This window comes from Hyperoodon ampullatus, assembly GCF_949752795.1.
Source record: "Hyperoodon ampullatus genome assembly, chromosome: 2".
Lineage (NCBI taxonomy): Eukaryota > Metazoa > Chordata > Mammalia > Artiodactyla > Ziphiidae > Hyperoodon > Hyperoodon ampullatus.
This window is the reverse complement of record NC_136915.1, coordinates 57305673-57330169: the sequence shown is the minus strand read 5'-3', so window position 1 is coordinate 57330169 and position 24497 is coordinate 57305673. Positions and strand designations below refer to the sequence as shown.

The 24497-nt window shown below is 36.0% G+C and overlaps 1 protein-coding gene across 1 annotated transcript in view; it reads right to left on the bottom strand.

The window, feature by feature from the left end:
• The window catches only part of LEPR (leptin receptor), a gene marked incomplete at both ends in the record, with an annotated part of 66056 nt that extends 41820 nt beyond the window's left edge, over positions 1-24236 (bottom strand). The window contains 4 exons of the mRNA XM_079697290.1: positions 2194-2402; positions 17177-17300; positions 19223-19552; positions 24197-24236. Coding sequence (XP_079553416.1) covers positions 2194-2402; positions 17177-17300; positions 19223-19552; positions 24197-24236 — 703 coding nt within the window. The remainder of the gene's footprint in view (positions 1-2193; positions 2403-17176; positions 17301-19222; positions 19553-24196) is intronic.
• Positions 24237-24497: the final 261 nt, after the last annotated feature.

The window sequence follows — 24497 nt, the reverse complement described above, 5'->3', positions numbered from 1 at the left end:
TCCAGGCCACCACACTCCTTTACTCCTCTTTTCTCTCTGATCATCCCTCAGTCTTTCTCTCACTGAACTCTAAATATGTGATCTCATACAATCCCATAAACATCTGTATGCTAGAGACTCCCAAATATATATCGCCCCTGAACTCCAGGCTCATATATCCAACTACATACTCAACATCTCTTCGGTTTCTAATAAGCATCTCAAACATAATATGTCACACACCTAATCCTCTCTAATATCCCCATCTCAGCATCTGGTACCACTATTCTGGTACCACCCAGGTCCAAGCCTAACTATTATCCTTGATTCCTCTCTGTCCTTCACATTCCATACCCAATCCACTAGAACGTTCAATCAGCACCATCTCCTAAATAGATGCCAAGCCTGATCATTTCTTTACTTCTCCACTGCAACAACCCTAAGCCAATGGGACAATTCCAACAGCTTCCTATCTGATTCCTCTGCTTCTACTCTTGCAACTATCCTTCCTTCCTTCCTCATCAATTTCTTTCTTCACATGCAGCATAAATTTTAAACATATGCATGCTTACACATGCACACACACACACACCCTTGATCATATCACTCTCCTGGTTCAAAAGCCTCCATTGCAATTAGAATAAAATCCAAAAGTTGTAACCCTGGTTTATGGTATGACCTGGACCCAGATGACTCTCTAACCACATCTCTAAATATTCTCCTACTTCATTCACTCCAAGCAAAAGAGTCTTGTATTTGGTTCTTCCAACTTCCAAGCTCATTCCATCCCAGGAATTTTGTGAGTGCTATTCTTCCTGCTTGGAGCACCTTTTGTTTTTGCATGGCTATCTCTTTTCTTTCAGCTTAAATGCTATCTCCTAAAAGAGGACATCTATAACTGAAATAATAGCCCCTACACCTGACATTCTCCATCACACAACTTCTCTTATTTCTTTCATAGCACTTTTTTAGATATTATCACATATACCCCAATACGAGGAAAGATTTTTTCCCCAAAATTATCTGAAATAAGACAAGATCATTTTTAAGGTTCTTATAAAGTCTATCGCAGCAACTGCTCTTAACTACTTTACTTTTAAAAACAATTTAATTCAATGCTGGCTCTAAATATTTCTAAATATCACCTGATAGAACTGGTTTTAAAAAGAGAAAATAATGATACTTTATAGATTTTGTATTTTTCCCTGTGGTATAACATCATGACTGAATTCCTTGGATATCATTGTAATTACGTTGTGGAGATCACAAATATATCCCTAGAGGACAAGTTATTTTAAAGTCCTAATGTTAAATATGATGTTATATGCAGATTCAAAAAGTGCTATTTCCTCAGTAACTTAGACAGAAGTGAAGGTAAAGCTGTGTGGGAAAGTGTGTCAGATACTTGGAAAAGTGGCTCTAGTGATGTCAAAAACAATGATGCAGAGATGCATATAAAGAGTTTGTATACAATCGTTTCAGGAAATGTAAATGTAAAATAGTAACACCGTTAAATTATGTATCATATTAATATATAATTTAACATACACATACAAAGCTGACTTAATAAATTAAATAGTTTGTTAACATTCGCCTATATTATTCACACGGAATAACTGAATACACTGAATATATGTAATTATACATTCCAGTTGATCAAATAAATTTGGGGAATCTTTGCACTGAAAATATGGGCTTTGCCTATTATTTGAGTTTTTCTTAAGGTCAGATTTGTACAGCAAATTATTTGTTTACATTTTTACTCTTTCTCTCTGCCCACTACTGTCTGCCCCTGTTCTGTGAGGCATTCACCATTGTTTTCCCAGCTCCTAGGTCAGTGGCTGACACCCATGAGCCTCTAAGAAATGCTTACTGAAGGCATAAATTCAGGTAAAAACAAGCTTTCAATTATTTTCAGAAATAGTTATCCGAGATGTGAAAAAGTAATAACCAAGCAATAAATATCCATTAGATGGATCCAGGATTTAAAGAAATCAAACTGTTTTCAAAAAGAATTTAAGTTACAATTGCAGAGATATCTATACTGCTGTTAAATCATTCCAGAAGCTGCTTTTAATACTCCCTAGAACTACACTTACCATCTTTAGAGTGTTAGTCAAAGCAAGATAAGCTAGTGAAAAATTTTGTAAGCAATCTTCAACCTGTTTGTATGACTGATGTTGATATCTATTATCTTTTTTATGCACAACTTACCAACATTAATGGGCTGAACTGACATTGGAGGTGAGTGAAAAATTACTCCACCAGATGTGATTTTCAAATACATAAGAAGGGTGTAACTGATTTTGACTGTTGGCACGGGCACATGACATTCACAACTTTCATGAATGCTGCAGTTGCACTGAACAATCTGAAAACTGCTTTTCTGGGGGAGCAGAGGCGACTCTTCTAATACTTCAAGCCTATATGGAAAAAGAAGACCTAAATATTAACACAGATGTGAAAGCACTGGATATATTTAAAATGTAGGACACAATATCCAAATTGAGGGCAGCTATTCTGCACACTCAGCTTAAAGAGCATCTGGGGAAAAAAGATACATTATAACAAGGATACAAAGACAAGGGTTAAAGCAGGTTAGCCATCAGAAATAATATAAACAATGGGCTTCCCTGGTGGCACAGTTGTTGAGAGTCTGCCTGCTGATGCAGGGGACACGGGTTCGTGCCCCGGTCCGGGAGGATCCCACATGCCGCGGAGCAGCTGGGCCTGTGAGCCATGGCCACTGGGCCTGTGCGTCCTGAGTCTGTGCTCCTCAGCGGGAGAGGCCACAACAGTGAGAGGCCCGCGTAACACAAAAAATAAAATAAAATAAAATAAATAAAATAAAAAAGAAATAATATAAACAAGAAGACAGTGAAGAACTGAAAGGAAAGAAAAATTGTGATCCTAAACCCTATATGCAGTAAAAATATCTTTCAAAATAAACATGCAATAAAGGTTCTTTCAGACACGCCAAAATGGAAATAACTCATTGTCATCAGACCTGCATTATAAAAAATGCTAAAGGAAGTCCTTCAGGCAAAAAGAAAATGATAGTAGATAGAAGTCTGGTTCCACACAAAGAAATGAAATTTAACTAAAAGGGTAGATATTTATTGACTGATTAAAGCAAAAATAATAACAGTGTAGTGTTGGGTTTATAACATAGGTAGAAGTAAAATGTATGGCATTAGTACCAAACTTGGGGAAGGGGGAGATCTGTAAGTACACAGTTGTAATGGTCTTCTACTATACACAAAGTGGTGTAATAGCAGCTAGAGGTATAATATCAGTTCGACTATAATAAGTCAAAGACCTACATTCTAAATCCTAAAGCCACCACTCAAGTAATAAAACAAGAAGTTACAACTAATAAGCTACAATAATCAGCCATTGGAGTATGAGTGTAAAGATAGAAAAATAGATTAATGGAACAGAAGAGAGGCCAGCACCTATATGTACAATCAATTTTCTACAAAGGTACAAGCAGTTCTGTGGAGAAAAAGTAATCTCTTCAATAAATTGTGCTGAAACAGTGGGATATCTACATGCTCCCCACTCCAAAAAGCAACTTTAATCCATACCTCCCACCAGATCTAAAAATTAATTCAAAATGGATCATCAATCCAAATGTCAAGTCTAAAGCTATGAATCTTTTAGAAGAGAATATGGGAAAAAATTTTTGTGGCCTTGGTTTAGATAAGAATTTCTTAGATGCAACACAAAAGCATGATCCATAAAAGAACAAATTGATATTGTTATAAAGTAGAAACTGACACACCACTGTAAAGCAATTATACTCCAATAAAGATGTTAAAAAAGAAAAAGAACAAATTGATAATTGGACTTCTATCAAGATTGAAAACTTCTGTTCTTCAAAAGACACTGTGAAAGATAAAAAATAACAAAAGACAAGCCATAGACTGAGAGAATACATTTGCCAGTCATCTCTCTAATAAAGGACTTGAATCCAGAAGATATAAAGAACTTTCATAACTCAATAATAATATTAAAAAATCCAATTAAAAATAGGCCAAAATGTCAAGTCACTTCTCCACAGAATATATAGAATGAAAAGAAGCATGTGAAAAGAAGCCCCAAATCACTAGTTATTCAGGAAATGCAAATTAAAACCCCAATGAAATACTACTATCCACATATTAGAATGGTCAAAATTGAAAAGATTCATCATATCACATATTGAAGAGGTATGCAGGAACTGGAACTCTAATGCACTGCTGGTAGGAATGTAAAATGATACAACTTTGGAAAACAGTTTTGCAATTTCTTAAGTTGTTAAACATACACCTACTATATAATTTCCATATTCCATTCCCAGGTATTCATCCAGGAGAAATAAAAGCATATATCCTTACAGAGATCTGTACACAAACAAGTACAGAGAATTGTAGCAGCTTTCTTTGTAAGAGCCAAAACCTGTAAACAACTCATTTATCTATCAATAGGTGAGTAGACAAACAAACTGTGGTATATTCATATAATGGAATGCTACTCAGCAATGAAAAGGAATGGACTGCCAGTAGATTCACACAGCATTAATGAATCTCAAAATAATCATGCCATGTGAAAGCAAGACAAAAGTTCTGTAGGAATGTATTTATATAAAATTCTAGAAAATGCAAAGAAACCTGCGGTTGCAGAAAGGGGCAGATCAATCATTGCCTGGGGACAGTGGGGGATGGGAGGTGGGGCTGGTGGTAGGGTACCACAGGTAGGAGTAGAGGGTGGGATTACAAAGGGCAAGAAGAAATTTTGTGATTGACAATAGATTCATTTTCTTTATTATGGTGAAGACTTTATGAGTGGTTTCATATATCAAAACTTATCAAGTTTACACTAAATATGTACAGTTTATTTTATATTCTTATATGTCAAAAAAAAGCTGTTTACCAAAAAAAAAGAAATCTAGGGAAAAGTTTTTAAGCAATACTTTGCCTATCACTGTAAACCTACAAATGAATGGGTTAACTTTAAAAAATAACTGTAATTATCTTATAGGGTTACCCAACTCAAGGCACAGAGAATAACAGCATGCAACCAAGACACAAACAGTTGTTATTTCTGATTTTTTCGTGTTTGTTTTTTTAATCTGCCTCATCCCATGGAGAGTCTAAGCCTTGGTATAAATGAGAAAACTTTAGGGTGGAAGTTCATGGCAGGGGCCGGGGGGTATCCATGCCTCATATTCCCTGTCTTGCTTGAGCTACCCCCATTCTGTCCATAAACACCTGCTGCCTCGTATCCAAGCCACTGCATGTTTTTTAAAGAACCTGGGGACAGGGAGAGAGCATTAATATTTAGGCATGATCACTGCCTTCAGAAAAGACCTCAGTCCTTTTGGAGGAAAAAGCTGTAAGAGATAAATATACTAACTAAAAATTCAATGTCGAGAAAGCGTTGCTTTAGAAACCGTGCTAACTAGCCTATACATGAGTATTCATATGTAAACTCAACATGAGAGAAACGGACCCTAACCTTTCCATACACACCCCATGAACTATTAAGTGTTTTGAATTATGATAGATTTTTCAAGTTTCCTGAGCTAGGTTTAGTATTCCTTTAGTCCTAAAAAAAACATCAATCAGGAAACAACATGTACAAGACATTTTAATGTGCAAAGCAATATCCTGGGCACTGTGGAAGGGATATTGTTATTGTAAGAAGCACACTAAATTAACATTGGGACCTAAATCAGGTTTTTCTGTTTGCTTATGAACCATAAGACCATAGACAAGTAAGTTCATCTTTGTGAGCCTTGGTCTCCTTAAACAGTAAAACAGAGAAAATGCCTGAACCATCTGTCTTTATAAAGTTGTTGTGAATATAAAAGATAATTACATAAAAGTATTTTTAAAAACTTTAAAGGGCTATACACCCATGAAATTCCATTTTGAATTGGAGGTGGAATGACTTAGCACTTTCAACTTTATCTAAATCTTTAAACAAATCCAATGAAATGTTATTTTTAAAAATAGCATGCCGTAGCTTTTACGTGTTTTTCAAATATTAAAATAAAAGCTTTTATCAGAAGAGTATGGAACAAATTAAATGAATTGTGGTATTTATGTCAGAAATATGCTTGCAGCTTGTATTATGTTTTGACTGAAGAACTCCCCAAATTTTAAGCCACAAATAGAACTGAACAGAAAACAAGACACATATACTCCAGTAATATTTTTTAAAGGATAGGAAATTCTGGTGATATTTTTCTTTTTTAAAACAAAAAGAAAAGTTAGAATTACACTGTCTTACTTTACATGGTCTCACCAATGACATCTTTTTCTAAATATAGTGGACATTTGTAGAATACGGATGATTACCAATGAAATTAACTCTGTGGTTTCTCTACCACTTCACTGTTGTGTTCTATTTAATCAATCTATTTTCATTTTCTTTACAATTTAAATATATGCAAATATATATATTCATAATAATGACTATATACAATGATTATATATTATATAGTATGTATATATACAACATATATTGTAGTATTTCATAATTTGTGGTTTTTTTAAAAAAACAAACTCCATTCAGTAATTTCCCAAACCACTCCAACAGATAACCCCATCATGAAAGTCTAAGAATAAACCTAAACCTAGTTTTCAAATGCTCTAAACAGGGGTGAGAAACCTGCAGCCCAAATAACATCCGTTTTTAGAAGGACTTCTTACACTAACCAATGGTTTAAAACAATACAAAGAAAAGAGGAAGAATATTCCATGATTCATGTAAATTATATGAAATTCAAATTTCAGTGTCCATAAACACAGTCATGCTCATTCATTTACATATTAATTGTGACTACAAGGTTGTGATAGAGACAGTATGGTGGGCAAAGACTAAAAATATTTACTCTCTAGACTTTTAAGAAAAAAATTTTTAATCCCAACTATAGGCCAAAAACATTTTGTACTCCCTACAGGTGGGTATTTGATGGGCAAAAGACACAAAAATAAGGAAACCACATTAAATATATCATCAAATTTCATTACATAACATATTTGCAATGTACACGAAACACCTTGAGGATCACTAATTCAATTTTTCAAACCACCTTATTAGTTCCCTTATGAGGGAACTAGTATCACCTACTTTACAAGTAAAAAACTGAGCTCAGAGAGAACGTAGACCTGGAATTCATCTTAAGTCTCATGCTTCCATGTTCAGTGCTCGTTTCATTACACCCAAGCTGTCTTATCATTACAAGCTGTCTTATCATTACAAGATAAGTTTCACTTTTACCATTGTCATTTTATTTAGGAGATTGATAAAGACTTTAATGGCCACAACTAAAGAATAATTATAATCTGAATTATGTTAATATTTCTATAAATCAGAATATTAGAGAATTACAGAATTATTTCAAATTATTTTTTCCTTGAGGAAAACATTAGATATTTCTCATATTTATGACAGCAGAAGTTTCTCCAATTTTGTGTGAAACCTGGAATACACCAGCCTTGTTACTTGCCAAAGTCAGCATAAGAACTTCTATTACCTTCCAAAAGATTTTTTAAAGTTTTAAGTATTTATGAACATCAGGGGCTTCCCTGGTGGCGCAGTGGTTGAGAGTCTGCCTGCCGATGCAGGGGACACGGGTTTGTGCCCTGGTCCGGGAAGATCCCACATGCCGCGGAGCGGCTGGGCCCGTGAGCCGTGGCTGCTGAGCCTGCGCGTCCAGAGCCTGTGCTCCGCAACAGGAGAGGCCACAACAGTGAGAGGCCCGCGTACCGCAAAAAAAAAAAAAAAAAAAAAAAAGTTTTAAGTACTTATGAACATCAAATGATACTTTAAAATTTTGATACTACTACTTTTAAACCATCAAAATTTTAAAGTAGTATAAGTTAAAATGATGATCAAATTTTTAAAATAAGAAAGAGATACACTGGCTTAAAATAACCAAAACTTAAGAATTTCTGAAGTTCTTGAAAAATGTTTATGCAGCAAAATATTTTATGCGTTGCCAACACACACACACACACACACATTGTGTCACTATTTATTTAATTTCTCTATATGTGAGTAAACTTTACTTGCAAGTGAAAATAGTGAAAAAAATGGTCAAATAAATTTTAAATTTGGCTTCTTTGCAGATTTCACAATTTGGGCAATATTTCTACTCAAAAATTAGATATATAATTAGTACTGAAATTTCATCTTTTAGCCACAAATGGTTTATAGAAAGCACATTCTATCATCTGACCTTTGATCAAATTACTTGTTCCCCCAAAATTTTTCTATGAATATATTAATGTTTCTCTAAGCAAAGATCTATACTATATTATTATAGGAATAACAACAAATGAGTGTTCTTGATTGTGACATAAACTGAGAGCAAAACATAGTGGGCAAACTAATAAGCATGAATTGGAAAATTTAGCATTAGCTTTGTGTATAATTTAATCAATTCACATTTTAAATCTCAGACTGGTAACCTATACAAATGTTACTCCCCAAAATCTAGTTTACCAATCCCAAGTAATTTCAAAGAACAGGTTAGTGTTCCAGACTAGTTTCATCATAATAGATTCCTGGACCCTCCATGGAGAATTCAGTAGGTCTGGGGCCAAGGAATCTATTTTTAATAAGTGTCATAGACCAGCAGTTCTCAAAGTATGGTCCCCAAGCCAGTAACATCAGCATCATCTGGAAATTGATAGAAATGCAAATCCAGCCCAGACCTCATGAATTAGGCCCAGGTGAGAAGTTGACTTAGATGTATTTCATCAAGGAGACAAATTTAAGGAGCATTCTGTAAAACACAAAGTACTCGTCAGATGTACAATATCACCAAACAAACGGAAAATCAACAAGGATGAGAGGGAGGAAGAAAGAAAATAAAAAAGGAATGCAAATGAAAACAAATAGACCTAAATGTACATCAAGTTAACAATACAACCACCTGAGGCAGAAGGGGAGGGGATATCCTAATTAACTTCAGAACACAGAATTTTAGCAAAGGCAAAATGAGTCTAAACAAACATTGCATTCTAGTTACCCTATTTGTTTTCTATGGTGGTATGGCTTAGCTATTCCAAAACTACTTGTGTGTATTCTAGGACTGAGCAACTAGGTAATATATTGTTAGAAGGGGAAGCAAGATTTCTCACTGCTAGAAAAAGGAGTTACAAAAAAAAAAAAGAAAGAAAAGAAAGGCTAGGATAGATCCTGTGGTTTTGAACTAGAACAAGAGACATTAGTATTGCCAGAATGAAATCCAACATTCTTTGGATTTTAATATGCTTTTAATATGTGTATATACAGAGATATAAAACTATAGACTTGTGAGTATTATATATACACATTATGTGTGTACTGTGTGTATGCATACATATAACTAACTCTGTAGCTGAGAGGGCCTAGAAACAATACCACCCAAGTAACAGTGAGCATCTAGCCCCCTGATACCACTTTGTAAACATCATTCTCCAACAGAAAGGAATCAGGGCTCCTTGGAAAAATGGCTGATTCCAGTGTCAGAGCAGGAAAAGTATAAAATCAACCTGAAACATCTTGTAGTGCTAGAAAGTAAGGAGTCCTATTTAAAAAAAAAAAAAAAAAAGATCTAACACATCAAAAGGACACAGAGGCCAGTTTACATAAGCACCCACTGCCAAATATGGGACAGTGTGAGCAATAAAATAAATAATGATAGTAACTAAATATAGCTCACAAAATAAAATAATAATCCATGAGTCCATCTTGATAGGAAGGAAGGAAGGGAGGGAGTGAGGGAGGAGGAAAAAAGAAGGAGGAAGGAAAGAAAAAAGGTAAGAGAGAAAGAATGGAAAGTGTACTTCTCACAGAACCTAGCACTGTGGCCTGCACACACTGGTTCTTAATTAAATAACACTATGCCTAAAATGTCCCAATTAACATTGAGCACGTTTGTTTACAAATAATGCATCTTTTTTCTCTAAAAATTTCAGTTGTTCTTTTTTATATTGTCAATTTCTCTCCTCATTATGTTCAAGTTTTCCTTCATATCCTTGAGCATGTGGAGCATGCTAAAACTAACTGTCTGCTAATTCTATTATCTCTGCCATTTCTGGGTCTGCTTCTATTGTCTATTTTTTCTTTTGGGGTTATGTTTTCCTCTTCCTTCATATACGTACCATTTTTTACTGGATGCCAGACATTGTGAATATTACAATTGACTGTTGGATTATGTTGTTTTGCCTTAAAGAATGTTGGATTTTGTTCTGGCAATCAGCTAAGTTACTTGGGTGACTTAAGTGTGAACCTTTTAAGCTTCTTTTAAGCTCTTTTGAGGGGAGTATAGAATCGCCTTGACTCTAGGGCTAATCTGGCCCCACTTTTAAAGTGTGGCTATTATGGGGTTTCTACTGAATGTCAGTGATATTCAACAAGGTCTCTCCAAGTCTCCCTGTTGGAAACTTTCATTATTCCTGGCCCTGTGTGACCTCTGGGAATTGCTTAGATAACAGCTCCTGGTAGTTGTTCTCTTCCTAGAAGTTTTCTTGCCCAAGATCATAGACAGATGGGTATTCAGCCAAAGAATCAAGGGGACCCCTGTGCTAATTCCTGTGTACCTCCCTGCTTCAGGTACCCTGCCCTATGAATCAAGCCCCCTTTTACCCTCTGAACTCTTCTCTCTGTCTCCTCAATCCAGCAATATTGCTGGGCTCTGCTTGAGTTCCCCAGCCTTGTGCCATGTCCTGGAAATTGCCTCCAGCCCGGAAAACCTGAGTAAAATAGAACTTACTTTGTTTCCTCCTCTCAGGAATCACGTTCTGTTCTGCCTTTGTCCAATATCTGAAAATAGATGTTTTCTACTTTTATCGACTTTTCTAGTTGTTTATGACAGAAGAGTAATCCTAGAACTTATTATTCCCTCATGGCCAGAAGTCACTTTTGCTGACTTTTTATATTAACTTCTGAAGATATATATTCACATAGTTCAAAACTTGGTTTTCGGGCTTCCCTGGTGGTGCTGTGGTTGAGAGTCCGCCTGCCGATGCAGGGGACACAGGTTTGTGCCCCGGTCCGGGAGGATCCCACGTGCTGCGGAGCGGCTGGGCCCGTGAGCCATGGCCGCTGAGCCTGCACGTCCAGAGCCTGTGCTCCGCAATGGGAGAGGCCACAACAGTGAGAGGCCCGCGTACCGCAAAAAAAAAAAAAAAAAAACAAAAAACAAAAAACTTGGTTTTCTTTAAAGGGAGTAGTGAAATGGGGTGATTACTTGATGGAAATGTGTGATCAAGGAAATCTATGTTTTGAATGGGAGTTACTGCAGCATGTGTATCGGCTGAGAGGAAAACTTGATGATGCAGGAGAGAGAGGGGATAATTGCCGGAACAAAGTCCTTGAGTGACAACAGGGGATGGGACTCAAAACACAGAAGAAAGGGTTCATTTTATATTGGAACCCAGAGAATTCATCAGCAATTAAAGAAAACAAGGAAACTGCATAGGTACTGACATGAGCAGGCTGGTAGATTTTGGTGAGAAAAGCAAAAACTTGAACCCGCCCCCTCCACCTCCTGCTTTCCCAGTGAAAATCAAAAACAAGGTCATCAGCAGGTCTCTCTGGCTCTCTCTAAGGGAAGCCAGCTGCCATGTTGTAAGGTGCTCTATGGAGAATACACAGGACAAAGAAGTGAAGAAGGCCTCCAGTCACAGCCTGGGATGAATTAAGGCTTTCTGTCTAGTGGCCCATGAGGAACTTGGAAGCCTAGGGAGTGAGCTTGGAAACAGATCCTCCTGAAGTTGAACCTGGAAATAACTGCACTCCTACCTGACATCTGCATTGCAACCTTGTGAAAGACCTTAAGGTAGATGTCCCAGCTAAGCTGCACCTAGATTCCTGACCCACAGAAATTGTGAAATGATGAATGATTGTTGTTTTAAGCCACTAAATTTTGGGTAATTTATCATATGGCATAGATAGCCAAGGAAGATATTGGTACCTGGAAGTGGGATGCTGCCATAACAAATACCTAAAAATGTGGTTGTGGCTTTGGAGCTAGGTAATGGACAGAGGCTGGAAGTATTTGGAGAGGCATGATGGAGAAAGCCTAAAACACCTTGAACAGACTGTTAGTAGAAATCTACAGTTTGAGGACACTGCCAGTGAGGACACGAAAGGAAGTGAGGAACATGATATTGGAAACTGGAGGAAAGGGAATCTTTCTTACATAGTGGTCGAAGTAACACATCTGCAGTTCTGTGGACAGTGTAGAATGTGCCTACTGATCTGGTGATCTATTTCAGGAGATCTCCAAGCAAGTGCTGAAAGTGCCTCTTGGTTCCTTACTGTTTCAAGAGGAGAGATATTCATTGACAAAAGGGCTGTTAAACAAAGGAACTAGTACTTGAGAGTTGTAAAACTCCCAGCCTCTCCAGATGGCTAAGGATGTTTGAAATGGCTTCTAAGCAAAGATCAAAGAGAAGGCAGAGAAGAGCTTATTTCTAAGAGACCTGCGGGCTTTTATCTAATGGAGTGAACCCCAGAAAGATTCCCAGGAGGCTGTGTGATCTTGTGAGAGAATTACAGTAGCAGAAACACTGCTAGCTTAGACTGAAGGAGTACAAAATGAAACAAAGCCACTAGGTTCCCAAAATTGTGCCAACCGGAAGCATGCTGAGAAAACTACTCAGCTGCAGAGATGTGTAACTTTTCATAAAAAATGGAAGGTGACTCAGAGGGCAGAACCAAGGGTCCAGAGAGCAGAGCCAAGGAGCATGAAGATTTACTCCTGAGGTTGAGGTGACAGAGGGAATAGGCCTGACATGACGGGTAGGGGGAGAGATGGTCAAAGAGTGGGATCCTTGAAACTGAGATTAGAGAAAGAGCAAGCTTATCAGCAATGACAAGATCCATGGGAATGGGTAAACTAGGTTGGATGAAAAAGAGAAGAGTAAAAGTAAAGTTTTCAAGAAATTGAAGATCACCCAGGTTGATGCTGAAATCACCAAGAATGCTGACAAGAGTGACAGTGAAGAGACAAAGTAAACTAGGTATTAGCAGTTACAAAAGTCCAAACTCCCTGGACGACCCTTGCTTATTCATCCACCTTGATTTCTCATCATTCCCCAGCTTCCCAACCACAGAACTTTTCAAGTCCTCAAATGTCTATATGTGACTGTGTTCCTTTGCAAATGCTCTTCACTCTCTCTGGCTCACTCTTCTCTGCCCCCTTATAATCTAGGCAGATACTTCTAGCATATGTTTCTGAAAGTCCCCATATTTATTACATCACAGCATTTTCAAACTTTGTTACGTTCTTTGTCTTTACTATCAGCTCCAAGAAGGCAAGGGTTGAGTCTGAGTTGTTTAACACTGTTCCCTACACTCGGCTCAGTGTCTGATGTACACATAGGCACCTCACAAAGGAAGAAGAGGATTTCCTTCCTAGGTCTAAGAGAAAATTCAAAAATAACACATTTGTACGGTATCTCTCCTTCAGTTTCTCTGACAAACATTAATATCTGACCTTAAACAATGCTTTCCCTTAAGGGACATATTTATAGGGCTTTAAATCCCTTATAAACATTAGGTTTTAGTTCCTTTTAAATACATACTTATTTACATGGAAGCATTTGAAAGACTTCTCTCATGAATTCTCTAATGTCTTGGGGAGGTGATTTTGATGAAAAACTTTTCTATAGTAACCATCCTTATGGATTTCCTCTTCCACAGAGGTTTCATTTGTTATATTGCCCAGCTCTTCCTCCTGATCTGAAGAGTCTTGTTTAAATTTTTGGATATATATTGCCCAAAGATGCACACAAAAATAGAATTCAAGGTGGAAATAGTATGTGACAATTGGTAAAACTAACCAAATCATACAATGGAGAGGACAATGAAAATGGCAAGAGAAAAGAAAAGAAAAGAAAATGCTTCTCAAATTGCATGCACTTAGGTTTTCCTGTATTAATATTTTTAGAAACCTGAGTTTGAATAAAAGCAGGTCAAAAGAATCTACTAAATTCATCATATGAGCAAGTTGAAATATCTATTTAGTTTATCATAATTTTCTCATTTTCCTGGGTCTTACCATTTAGATGAACAGACCAATGACTACTTAGCTGACTGAAGTTCAAATTTGCAGCTGTAGCTAATTTACTATGCAATTTTGTAATGTTCTGACATATTCATATATATATTATATCTTTTTCAGAAAATGCAGACCTCAGACATAACTATGGCCTATATATACATTATAAAAATTATAAAATATAAATCCTTACACATAGTCACAGAGCTTTAAAACTGAGCACATTACCCTAGCCCACTGATGTTATTTGAAATTCTCTTGAATAGGCACCTAGTGAGATTTTAATCATCACTCAAAGTATTCAGGTCATCACAAAAATGTACTACATTGCAAAGGAATTCTTTTCTCTGAGCTAAAATCTGTCTTGGTTAATAAAGCAGGAAACTTTCTGCCCAGGCTTCAAATATATCCTCATCCACCCCAGTGCTTCCTTTCTTCTCTCAATACGTTTTAAGACCAACCCTTCATCTGTGCTCTTTTTCTGGAACTTGCCTATTCAACCATTCACTCTCTGTCATGTATCTTCAATGGGTCCCCTTCTACCACATCTTCAATTTCTCTCTCCCTGCTGGGTCATTTTCTATAGACTAGAAACAAGCTCATTCCTTCCCATCCTTTACATGTTCACCTTTGGCTGTGCATTGCCCATTACTCCTCCACCTTCCCACTTTACTACTTCAGCGAGGCTTCTTGGGCCTCTAGAGATTTACAGCCCAGTCATTCTGTTGTGGACATTTATCCACCTGGCTGCCCAGCATCTGCCTGGGAAATCTACTCTTCTGTTAGGCTGAAACACTAGCAGCTACGGCACATTCTCACCAATCAGATACTCCCATTCAAGACACTGGCCCTAAGGAGAATTGTACTCATTAAAGCAACAGGGGGTAGCAGGGGCTTCTAGATTCATCTAGTGACCAGCATTAGAGGTGGAAATCATCACAGAGACACTCAATGTCCAGATGTGAGAGCAGGGGCACCCTATCTGGGCTACTCCTGTGGGGTGACTTTAAGAATTAGTTCAGGGAATTCCCTGGAGGTCCAATGGTTAGAACTTGGCACTTTCACTGCCAGGGGCCCAGGTTCAATACCTTGGTGGGGAACTAAGATTTCACAAGCCTCGCAGCGAGGCCAAAAAAAAATTAGTCCAGCAGTCTAACATAAGTTATAAATATTAACTACAGTCTGATAATCAGTACATAATGAGGATGGTAGCAGCTATGCAAATTTTCTTCTAAAATTTGTCTTATTTACCTTTACACCAGAAATTTTCAAATTTTAGTTCCATCAGATTCATCTAAAGGGCTTGATAAAATACAGATTGATGGGCCTCACCCCCAAAATTTCTGATTCTAGTTCTGGGACAGCATTATCAAATTTAAATTTCTAAAATATTTCCAGGTCATGTTGATATGCTTCTCAATGCTACCTGCCCACATATTTTTGTTATTAGCTCTTATTCATTCCTGAAGTTTCAACTTAGCTATCTCCTTCCTTGGGAAACCTTCACTCCTTTTGCCACCAGTGCTCTAGACATCCCCACATAAGGCTCTCACACCAGTCTTGTGCTCCCACACCTTCATGTGCCTACCAAGTGCACATCAGTAACCACTAAAACTGAAACCCTATTTTGATACATATTTGTACATATCTGTCCCAACCACTAGCCTGTGAGTGGCTCAAGGACAGAGATCATAACTATTCTTTTTTTAAAAAATATAAGACAAAATATATATTTAAAACTAAAGGCAAGATACAAAACAAAGAAGAATGCTGTATAAAGGTTAATGGTAAAATACATCAAGAAGATGTAACAACCAAGAACATAGATCCACCCAACAATATAGTCTAAAAATACATAGAACAACATATGGCAAAACAGTGAGAATAAATACATAAATCAACCATTGCAGTTATTTTTAAAAGTTGAGGTAAAATACACATTTAGTGGGGCTTCCCTGATGGTGCAGTGGTTGAGAATCTGCCTGCCGATGCCGGGGACATGGGTTCGATCCCTGGTCTGGGAGGATCCCACATGACGCAGAGCAACTGGGCCCGTGAGCCACAATTACTGAGCCTGCGCGTCTGGAGCCTGTGCTCCGCAACAAGAGAGGCCGCGACAGTGAGAGGCCCGCACACCGCAATGAAGAGTGGCCCCCGCTTACCACAACTAGAGAAAGTCCTCGCACAGAAACGAAGACCCAACACAGCCAAAAATAAATAAATAAATTTATTTTAAAAATTCACATTTAGTAAAATCTATGAATACATCTTTTTCTTGACATCTTTGTTTCTTTAAAATTTTTTTACTGTGGTAAAATATACATAACATTTACCATTTTAAGTGTACAGTTCATGACATTAAGTACATTCACATTGTTGGGTAACAATCCCTACCATTCAACTTCAGAACTTTTTTCATCTCCCCAAACTGAAACTCTGAACCCATTTAAACAAGAACTCTTCAATACCCCTCCCCTAGTCCCTGGTAGCCATCATTCTACTTTCTGTCTCTATTCATCTTTATATGGACAGTTTCTAGCACACTGCCCCTTAATTATATGACCTCAATAACTGCAGAACTGAGGGAGGTGAGTGACATTCTTCTTAAGCATCAAATAAAAGAACAAATGAGAATGAATTTTAAAGAGTTAAAATTCAAATAGAAATGGTATGTATTATCACTGGAATTATTAGAAAACTTGAATGACATATTAGCTGTTAGAATCGTAAGTGTATGGCTGTTTGAAACCACCATCGTGGCTCTCTACCTAGCACAAATAAATAAAAAGCACTTACATTTTTAAGATAATAAAAAGATCAAATATGAGAGAAAAATCCACCAGAAAAAGAAATATAAACTATTTCCCTTTCTCCACTCAAATATCTAAGACTACTGAATTGAGTTCACACTTCTTTGAGAATATATGCCCATCCATATCTGCAATGCTTTGCTACCTGAACCAACATGAGGAGAAAAGAGGAAACCTAATGGAGAAGAAGGTTGTATAAAAAATACAGAAATGTACATTGATATAAAAGGAAATGCAGAGATAGAAGAGCTTTCATAATCTACTTCTGTATATGGAAGCTCCTGCATTTCAAAAAAACTGGTGTCATGGAAATGTCCAAATTTATTTATTTGGTACTTACAGAAGATATAAAAGATGGACCTTAAGGTCATAATTCTTGAAAGGACTCTTAAATAATGACTCCATATAACAGATGAATAATTTCAAGTCCTCTTTCATCCAGCACTGTATGTTCCAGTTTGCACCTGAATTAAAAATAAACTAAATTAAACCCGAGAAAAGCATTCTGAACAACTCAGTGAAAGAGAAGAGCTAAATTAAATTTACCGGTGTTCTGATACAACTTCCACTGCCCATTCTGAAAGAAAAAGAACAGGCTCTAACTGATCGTATATGTTTGCCCATTTAGTCCCTTTGGCCTTCAGTTTCCTTTTTCATAAAGTAAGATAATTAAATTCAATTATTGTTTCTCAAACATTTTTAAAATCCTGAACCACTTAAGTAGGACAGAAGACCCTAAAACTCACCTAGCTCAGTTCATCCTCACTTTCCAAGAGACGAGAGAACATGAAATATCAAGGTACAAGCAAATTTGGGGCAGTATTTAAGTGTCTGCTTTAGCAATAAAGCAAGGTGATTCACTTTGGAACTAAGATGCATATCTTAAATTCTTGTTATTGTAATATTATAGACCCCACATACAACTTATGTGAGTATATTTCACTGCACACTGAAAAACTCACCTGACAATGATAAACTATTAGTGATTTGTAATTTAGAGAGCAAGAATAGCAATAGTTGAAAATCATGACTAACTTAAGACAACACTAATACTTATCTTTAAGCACCACTAACATATTTCCCCATTTGAAGGCTTTCTAGCTAGTAGGGACTTTGCATAGGTTGAGCCCTATGAAATAAACAGCCCATATGGCAGAATATTAAATGGAAATCCTGAATAACCACCACTTAACCTAGTAATTTTAGTTACAAAAACTTAAACTCATTTAAAAATAATGAATTATTAGCCTTTATATATATACGTAAAATTAAAATCTGCATCAAAATCATTTCACTTAATAATCGAAAAAAGTGCTAACATTTTTTGATCATTTCACAGCTCATCACAGGGACCCTAACATTTTAAGTTCATTCTTAATATATTTAATAATCATTGGAATGGCTAAGTTAAGTTCCCTTACAAATTAAAGAAGTGTGTCATTTAAAATTAACTTAAATGCTTATAGTCAGTTGGAGACACTGGGAGTTATTATTTCTAACTTGTTTTAAAACTCTGATTTTATTGCAGTTATGCTTTATCCTTACTCCTAACCTGATTTCAACAAACTGAGTGTTTCTTCCATCTAATCAGTGGTGCTTTGGCACTCCAAGGGACATCTGGCAAAGTCTGGAGATATGTTTTGATTGTCACAACTGGGGAGTGAGTGTTAACAGACATTAAGTGGGCAGAAGGCAGGGATGCTTCGAACATCCCACAATGCACAGAACAGTCCCTGATAACCAAGAATTATCTGGCCCACAATGTCAATAATTTTGAGGTTGAGAAATTCTGACTAACCCTACATAGGAGTGTTATATTATGTACGTCTTTATTTTCATACTGTAGGTCTCTACAGTGCTATGTCAATTGTCTCTGCTCTATTTAGCTTTTCCAGAGGCTTGGAGATAATTTTGTTGTTTAGATTTCCAGATGCAGAATTATTAACAACATGAGCTACATTTAGTATGCATTACACTTAAACAATAAGAAAAACCTTGATTTGGTTTTTTTTATCTCTCCTTGGTTACGGAGAGATTCCTTGCTTGCTTTAACTAACTCAACAATATTATCTGCCATTTGATATTTTATCTACTTAACAAAAATAAGTTGTTCTTTTTCTTTTTTAAAGCCAATTTAGAAGACTACAAGAAATGTATTTTAAGGTTTAAAAGTTCCCTCATTACATTTTTATTTTATTTTTAGGGGATAGAAAATAATTGGGGACTTATTAGTTTGGTCCTAATTTTATTACTAATATAAAATAATAATGTGTGCTCAGAATCACATCCATAAGACATCTATTTCACACACAGGTTTCAGAGAATAGAACCATTTTGTTCAATACAGTTAAGTAAGAGGTAATGCTTGGAACATTAAAATACTCACCTATTTGTTGAAAAACTAAAGAATTTACTGTTGAAACAAATGCCTTCCCTTCAGTGTTGTCTGCATGTACAGAGCAGTTTTTATCTTCCTCGCTCCAAAAGCAACAGTGGAAAGTTGTTTTGGATGATACGTTAGATAGGTAGGTACCGCTTGAATTAAGTTTAGTTTCAACAACTGCCTCATAATGTCCACTCAAATTTGAAGTGTTCTTTGAGATTCCAGCAGGCAAGAGGAAGTCATATGTTGTATTTGGTGGCATGCAAGACAACTTAAATTTCCAGGGAGTAATTGGATACGCCAAGTTAAATGCAGTTATCACATAAATAAATTCTGTTAGGACATTTAAAAGACACACAGAAAAGCAATTAATCATTTTGACTAGACATAAATAGGAAGTATCTAAGATTAAGCCATGTAGTGCTCAATAGTAATTACTTAACTTTCTAAGTGTTCAATCAGTGCCTAATGCATAGCTCTGTGCTTCCACTGAACAAAGTGTTACACTTAAGAGGGTGAATTTATTTATAGAGGTAACTTCACTTCTTAGCACCCCTTTTTGGAAATTCACACTTCATTTTCCTCATTAATCTAACATCTCATATTTATATTTTAATGATAGGAAATTATAGCTAAATATTTCAATTTCCTTTTCTAAAAAATAAATTATTCTAATGAACTTCCAGCATAAATGGTAAGTATCTGGATGTGCAATTATATAAGCAAACATTAACGTGCTGTTTTAATATTTCTTAATGAGAATAACACCAAAATGTTAACACTACTTTCACTGAGTGCTTTTAGAAAGGGTTTGTCTTCAACATCAGGACACCTGGATGATTTCCTGAATCTGCCCATGGTTCTCCAGATATATGACATCATATAAGACATGTCCTTAATGCATTCTCCAATAATTGATGCACAATGACAGACTTCTTACAGGAAATGCCCACTGTTGATTAAAGATAATTTATCACTTTTTAGACACATAAAATTAAGAACAATTTTATAATCCTGTACCCCCCACAAAAATCCTCAGAAGTGATACCTGTATTTTAATGAGTAGTTGTTTGATAATAAAATAATGAATTCTCCATAATTCTTTCTTTTATAAGTTACCCTAACGATCCAACAGCTGTGTTTCCTCATATACAAAGTAATGAAGAATGAAAATTCTAAGAATTTTTCATTGATTTGTATAGAATGAGACTTCTGAAGGATTATGGTAAATGTAAAAATGTAAGAAAATAGAAATTTTTTTTAAAATTCACAAAAATATTGTTCTAAATTACAAAAGTAATACATGTAAAAATATTCAAATACACAAGTGATGACTGTTAACAATTTGGTTTCTAGAACTTTCTATTAATGTTAATTAATATAAACATGTATCAGATGCAAAAATTAAGGTAAAAATTATTAACATGACTAGTATTATTTTTCCCACACTGATAACAATTAGGTATTATAACATCACCAAAAGTGAATCCTCACTGCAACTATGTTCCTTTGGACTTCAATCCTTCTAACATTTATTTCTGAAATTAGAACTCACTAAAAAGAGAACTGGGTATTTCTTTCATTTTACAAAACCATGAATATGTATTGGTACTAATTAAAAGCATTATATTTCCTAGCTGTACATGGAAGATTCGGTTGGCTGAACTGAAATTAGCCTAAAATCCTCAAAGAAGTATTTAAAACTTAAAATGTAATAATGAATGTCTTAGACATAGTAACTACTGAATCAGTTTAATTAAAAGATGATTCTATTTTGTTTACATGCTTCCTTTGCAAATGATATTCCTTTCCCTCCAAAGAGGGAAATATATATTCATCTGAAGGCATATGTTATCATGTTATCACATGACATCTGTTATCATCCTATCATATGTTATATATCAAGGCCCCAGACCTCTTCCAATTCACAAAGCTTGACCAAACCACAAACCTTTTGGAAAGCCAATGTGAAACATTAGCATGGAGCCTAATAAAAATTAGATAGAGGGGCTTTCCTGGTGGCGCAGTGGTTGAAAGTCCGCCTGCCAATGCAGGAGACACGGGTTCGTGCCCCGGTCCGGGAAGATCCCATATGCCGCAGAGCAGCTGGGCCCGTGAGCCATGGCCGCTGAGCCTGTGCGTCTGGAGCCTATGCTCCGCAACGGGAGAGGCCACAACAGGGAGAGGCCCGCGTACCGCAAAAAAAAAAAAATTAGATAGAGAATATAAGAGAGAATGTTACCACTCTTTGATAGCCCCCTGTGGTCTAGTTTTTCTGAGATCTGTAACAGTGGAATTATCCTGTATATTTTCAGTAAATATATATATGGCTAAAATGACAAAAAACAGAATATATAACAAGGAAAGCTCCAAGCACTTTTAAAGATTGGAAGTTTGGGATTGACATGTACACACTGCTGTATTTAAAACAGATAACCAACAAGGACCTACTGTACAGCACAGGGAACTCTGCTCAATACTCTGAAATAATCTAAATGGAAAAAGAATTGGAAAAAGAATAGATACATGTATATGTATAACTGAATCTCTTTGCTGTACACCTGAAACTAACACATCATTGTTAATCAACTATATTCCAATATAAAATAAAAATTAAAAAAAAAATTAGAGTAGCCAAAAAGATGCCCAGAACTAGCTGACACACAGGTAATGGTTGCTAGAGAAAATAGATTTTGTTAAAGATAGCTTGACTTTAATTTCAAAAACTTGGAACACAGTCTAAATAGATGATTTGAGTTTTAAAAAAATCAAAATATCTCTAGAATGCTGTAAGAAACAACTGAGAATAGTACAATGCGGAGATTAAGGGCACTGACCCTCTGAGCAGTGGGAAATTTGCATATAACTTATAGTTGGCCCTCCTTATACACGGTTCCTCTGCATACACAATTCTTCTGCATCTGCAGATTCAACTAACCTTGGACTGTGTAGTACTGCAGTACTTACTATTGAAAAAAATCTGAGTATAAGTGGACCTGCGAAAACCCATGCTCTTCGAGGGTCAACTATATACTCAAAAGTCACTGGCATTGTGTGACTACTTTCCAACAGAAGCCTGCTATGCTTCACAGAAATTTAAAACACAAGATTCTAAAAAAATGTCTATTAAGCTTTCTCTCGAGGATATTTGAGAGATAGGAATAGGTAAGAGGAAGACTATTATACATTTAATTTTTGAAAGCATTCTTCTGGTGATAGTCAAGGTGGGAATTCCCAAGGTATACACCATCCCTTGATAACATCCCCTTATAACATTATCTTGTCATTGTTTACCAGAGTCATAATGGGGAATACCATTTAAAATGACATTTCCTTTCCATTTTAGAACAAATCCGTTATTCTGTATGGTAGCCATTTATTTTAAATATTATCACCAAATATTATCATTCATAATTTAATAATGTTACATTTGCTAAATAAAATTAAAATATTTAAATGTCATGATATCTTGTTTCCAAGTATGTATAAGGGTGTTAATGTGTATGTATAAATAATTCTGAACTGTAAAAGAAAACCAAGTTAGAAAATAAATGATGGGCAAGGAGAAAAAATCTGCAAAACATAATAAATTCTTAGGGCTTGTGATGGTTAATGCTATGTGTCAACTTCACTAGGCCCACGGGGTGCTCAGACATTTGGTCAAATGTTAATCTGGGTGTGTCTGTGAGGCTGTTCCTGGATGAACCAGTAGACTGAGTAAAGAAGATGCCCTCCCTGATGTGGGTGGGCCTCATCCAATCAATTGAAGACCTAAATAGAACAAAAATGACTGGGTAAGACGGAACTCCTCCTGTTTGACAGGCTTGAACTGGGACGTCAGTCTTTTCCTTCCTTTGGACTCAAACTGAAACTTTACTCTTCCTGGGTCCCAAACCTGCCATTGTTTGGACAGGAACTTACACCATCAGCTCTCCTGGGTCTCCAGCTTGCCAACTGCAAATCTTGGGACTTCTCAGCCTCCATAATCATGTGAGCCAATTCCTTATAATAAACCTCATCCTAGATATATATAAATCCTATTAGTCCTGCTTCTCTGGAGAACCTTGACTAATACAGAGCTAAATATCTACATTTTAGAAATTTCTAAAAATCAATTGAGACAAATAAAATCCAACAACAAAATAGTCAAAGTATGTGAATTAGAAAATCACATAAAAAAATAGAAATGGTCACTAAACAGTACTCAATCTCACAAATAACCAAATAAATAAAATTAAAGTGAGATGTTGTATTTTGCTTTGACAGGGCAAAAAGGTAAAAGAATGATAACATGCATCTTTGGCAGGAATACAATGGAATACCACTCATATACTCATGTTGGGACTGCAAAAGGCACAGAGCTTTGTGGAGAAGATTTCACAGTATCTATCAAATTCAAACATGTGCTTACTACTCAACACAGAAATTCCTCTTTAGGAATTAATCTATAGAAATACTCTTCCAAATACACAAAGATATATGTATACGAATTTCAATGTAGCATTATCTGTTATGGAAAAAGAAATGTCTATCAATGGGAATTGTTCAAATAAATTTATAATTTAAGGTACATTCATACAGTTCGTTGTCATGCAGCCATTAAACAAATACGTAAATCAGTAAACTCTGGCAAGAATAGTTGTGATGATAAATTGAAAAGCTGTTAAGTGGAAAAAAGAAAAATGCAGAATGTATAGACCAGTTCTATTTTTGCAACTAGAGATATGAATGTGTGTGTGTGTGTGTGTGTGTGTGTGTGTGTTATGTTCCTGGGAGGATACACATCACATTGTTTCCAGGAGGTTGGGAAGAGTTTTCATTTTCACACTTATACGTTTGTTTGGTTTGCATTTTTAACCATGAGCAAGAGAATTCCTAACTGGAAACGGGAAATTTGATTAGCCATTAAAGGAAACAGCATCTCTAAGGGCAAAATCTCTACCTCATATATGGATATTTAAAAAGCAAATAACTTACCCCAATGTAACAAAGCCACACAGAATTTCTGACAACTCATCTTACTTCAGAGAAGTGCGCCTGAAAAACAGTAAATCTAAAACAAATACACACGCACATAAAAAAAAACTGACATATACACAAGCTGTCTGTGGAAAAATATAAAAGGAAAAGGATTATAATTAAGAATTCTTTAAATTGTAATCCTCTATTATACTCTGGATCAGTATCAGTGTTTAACATTAACGTAAAACTGTAAGTTATAGATTCATTCCTATGCACATGCTATTTTACATAGTTAAAACATAAATGATACATTCAC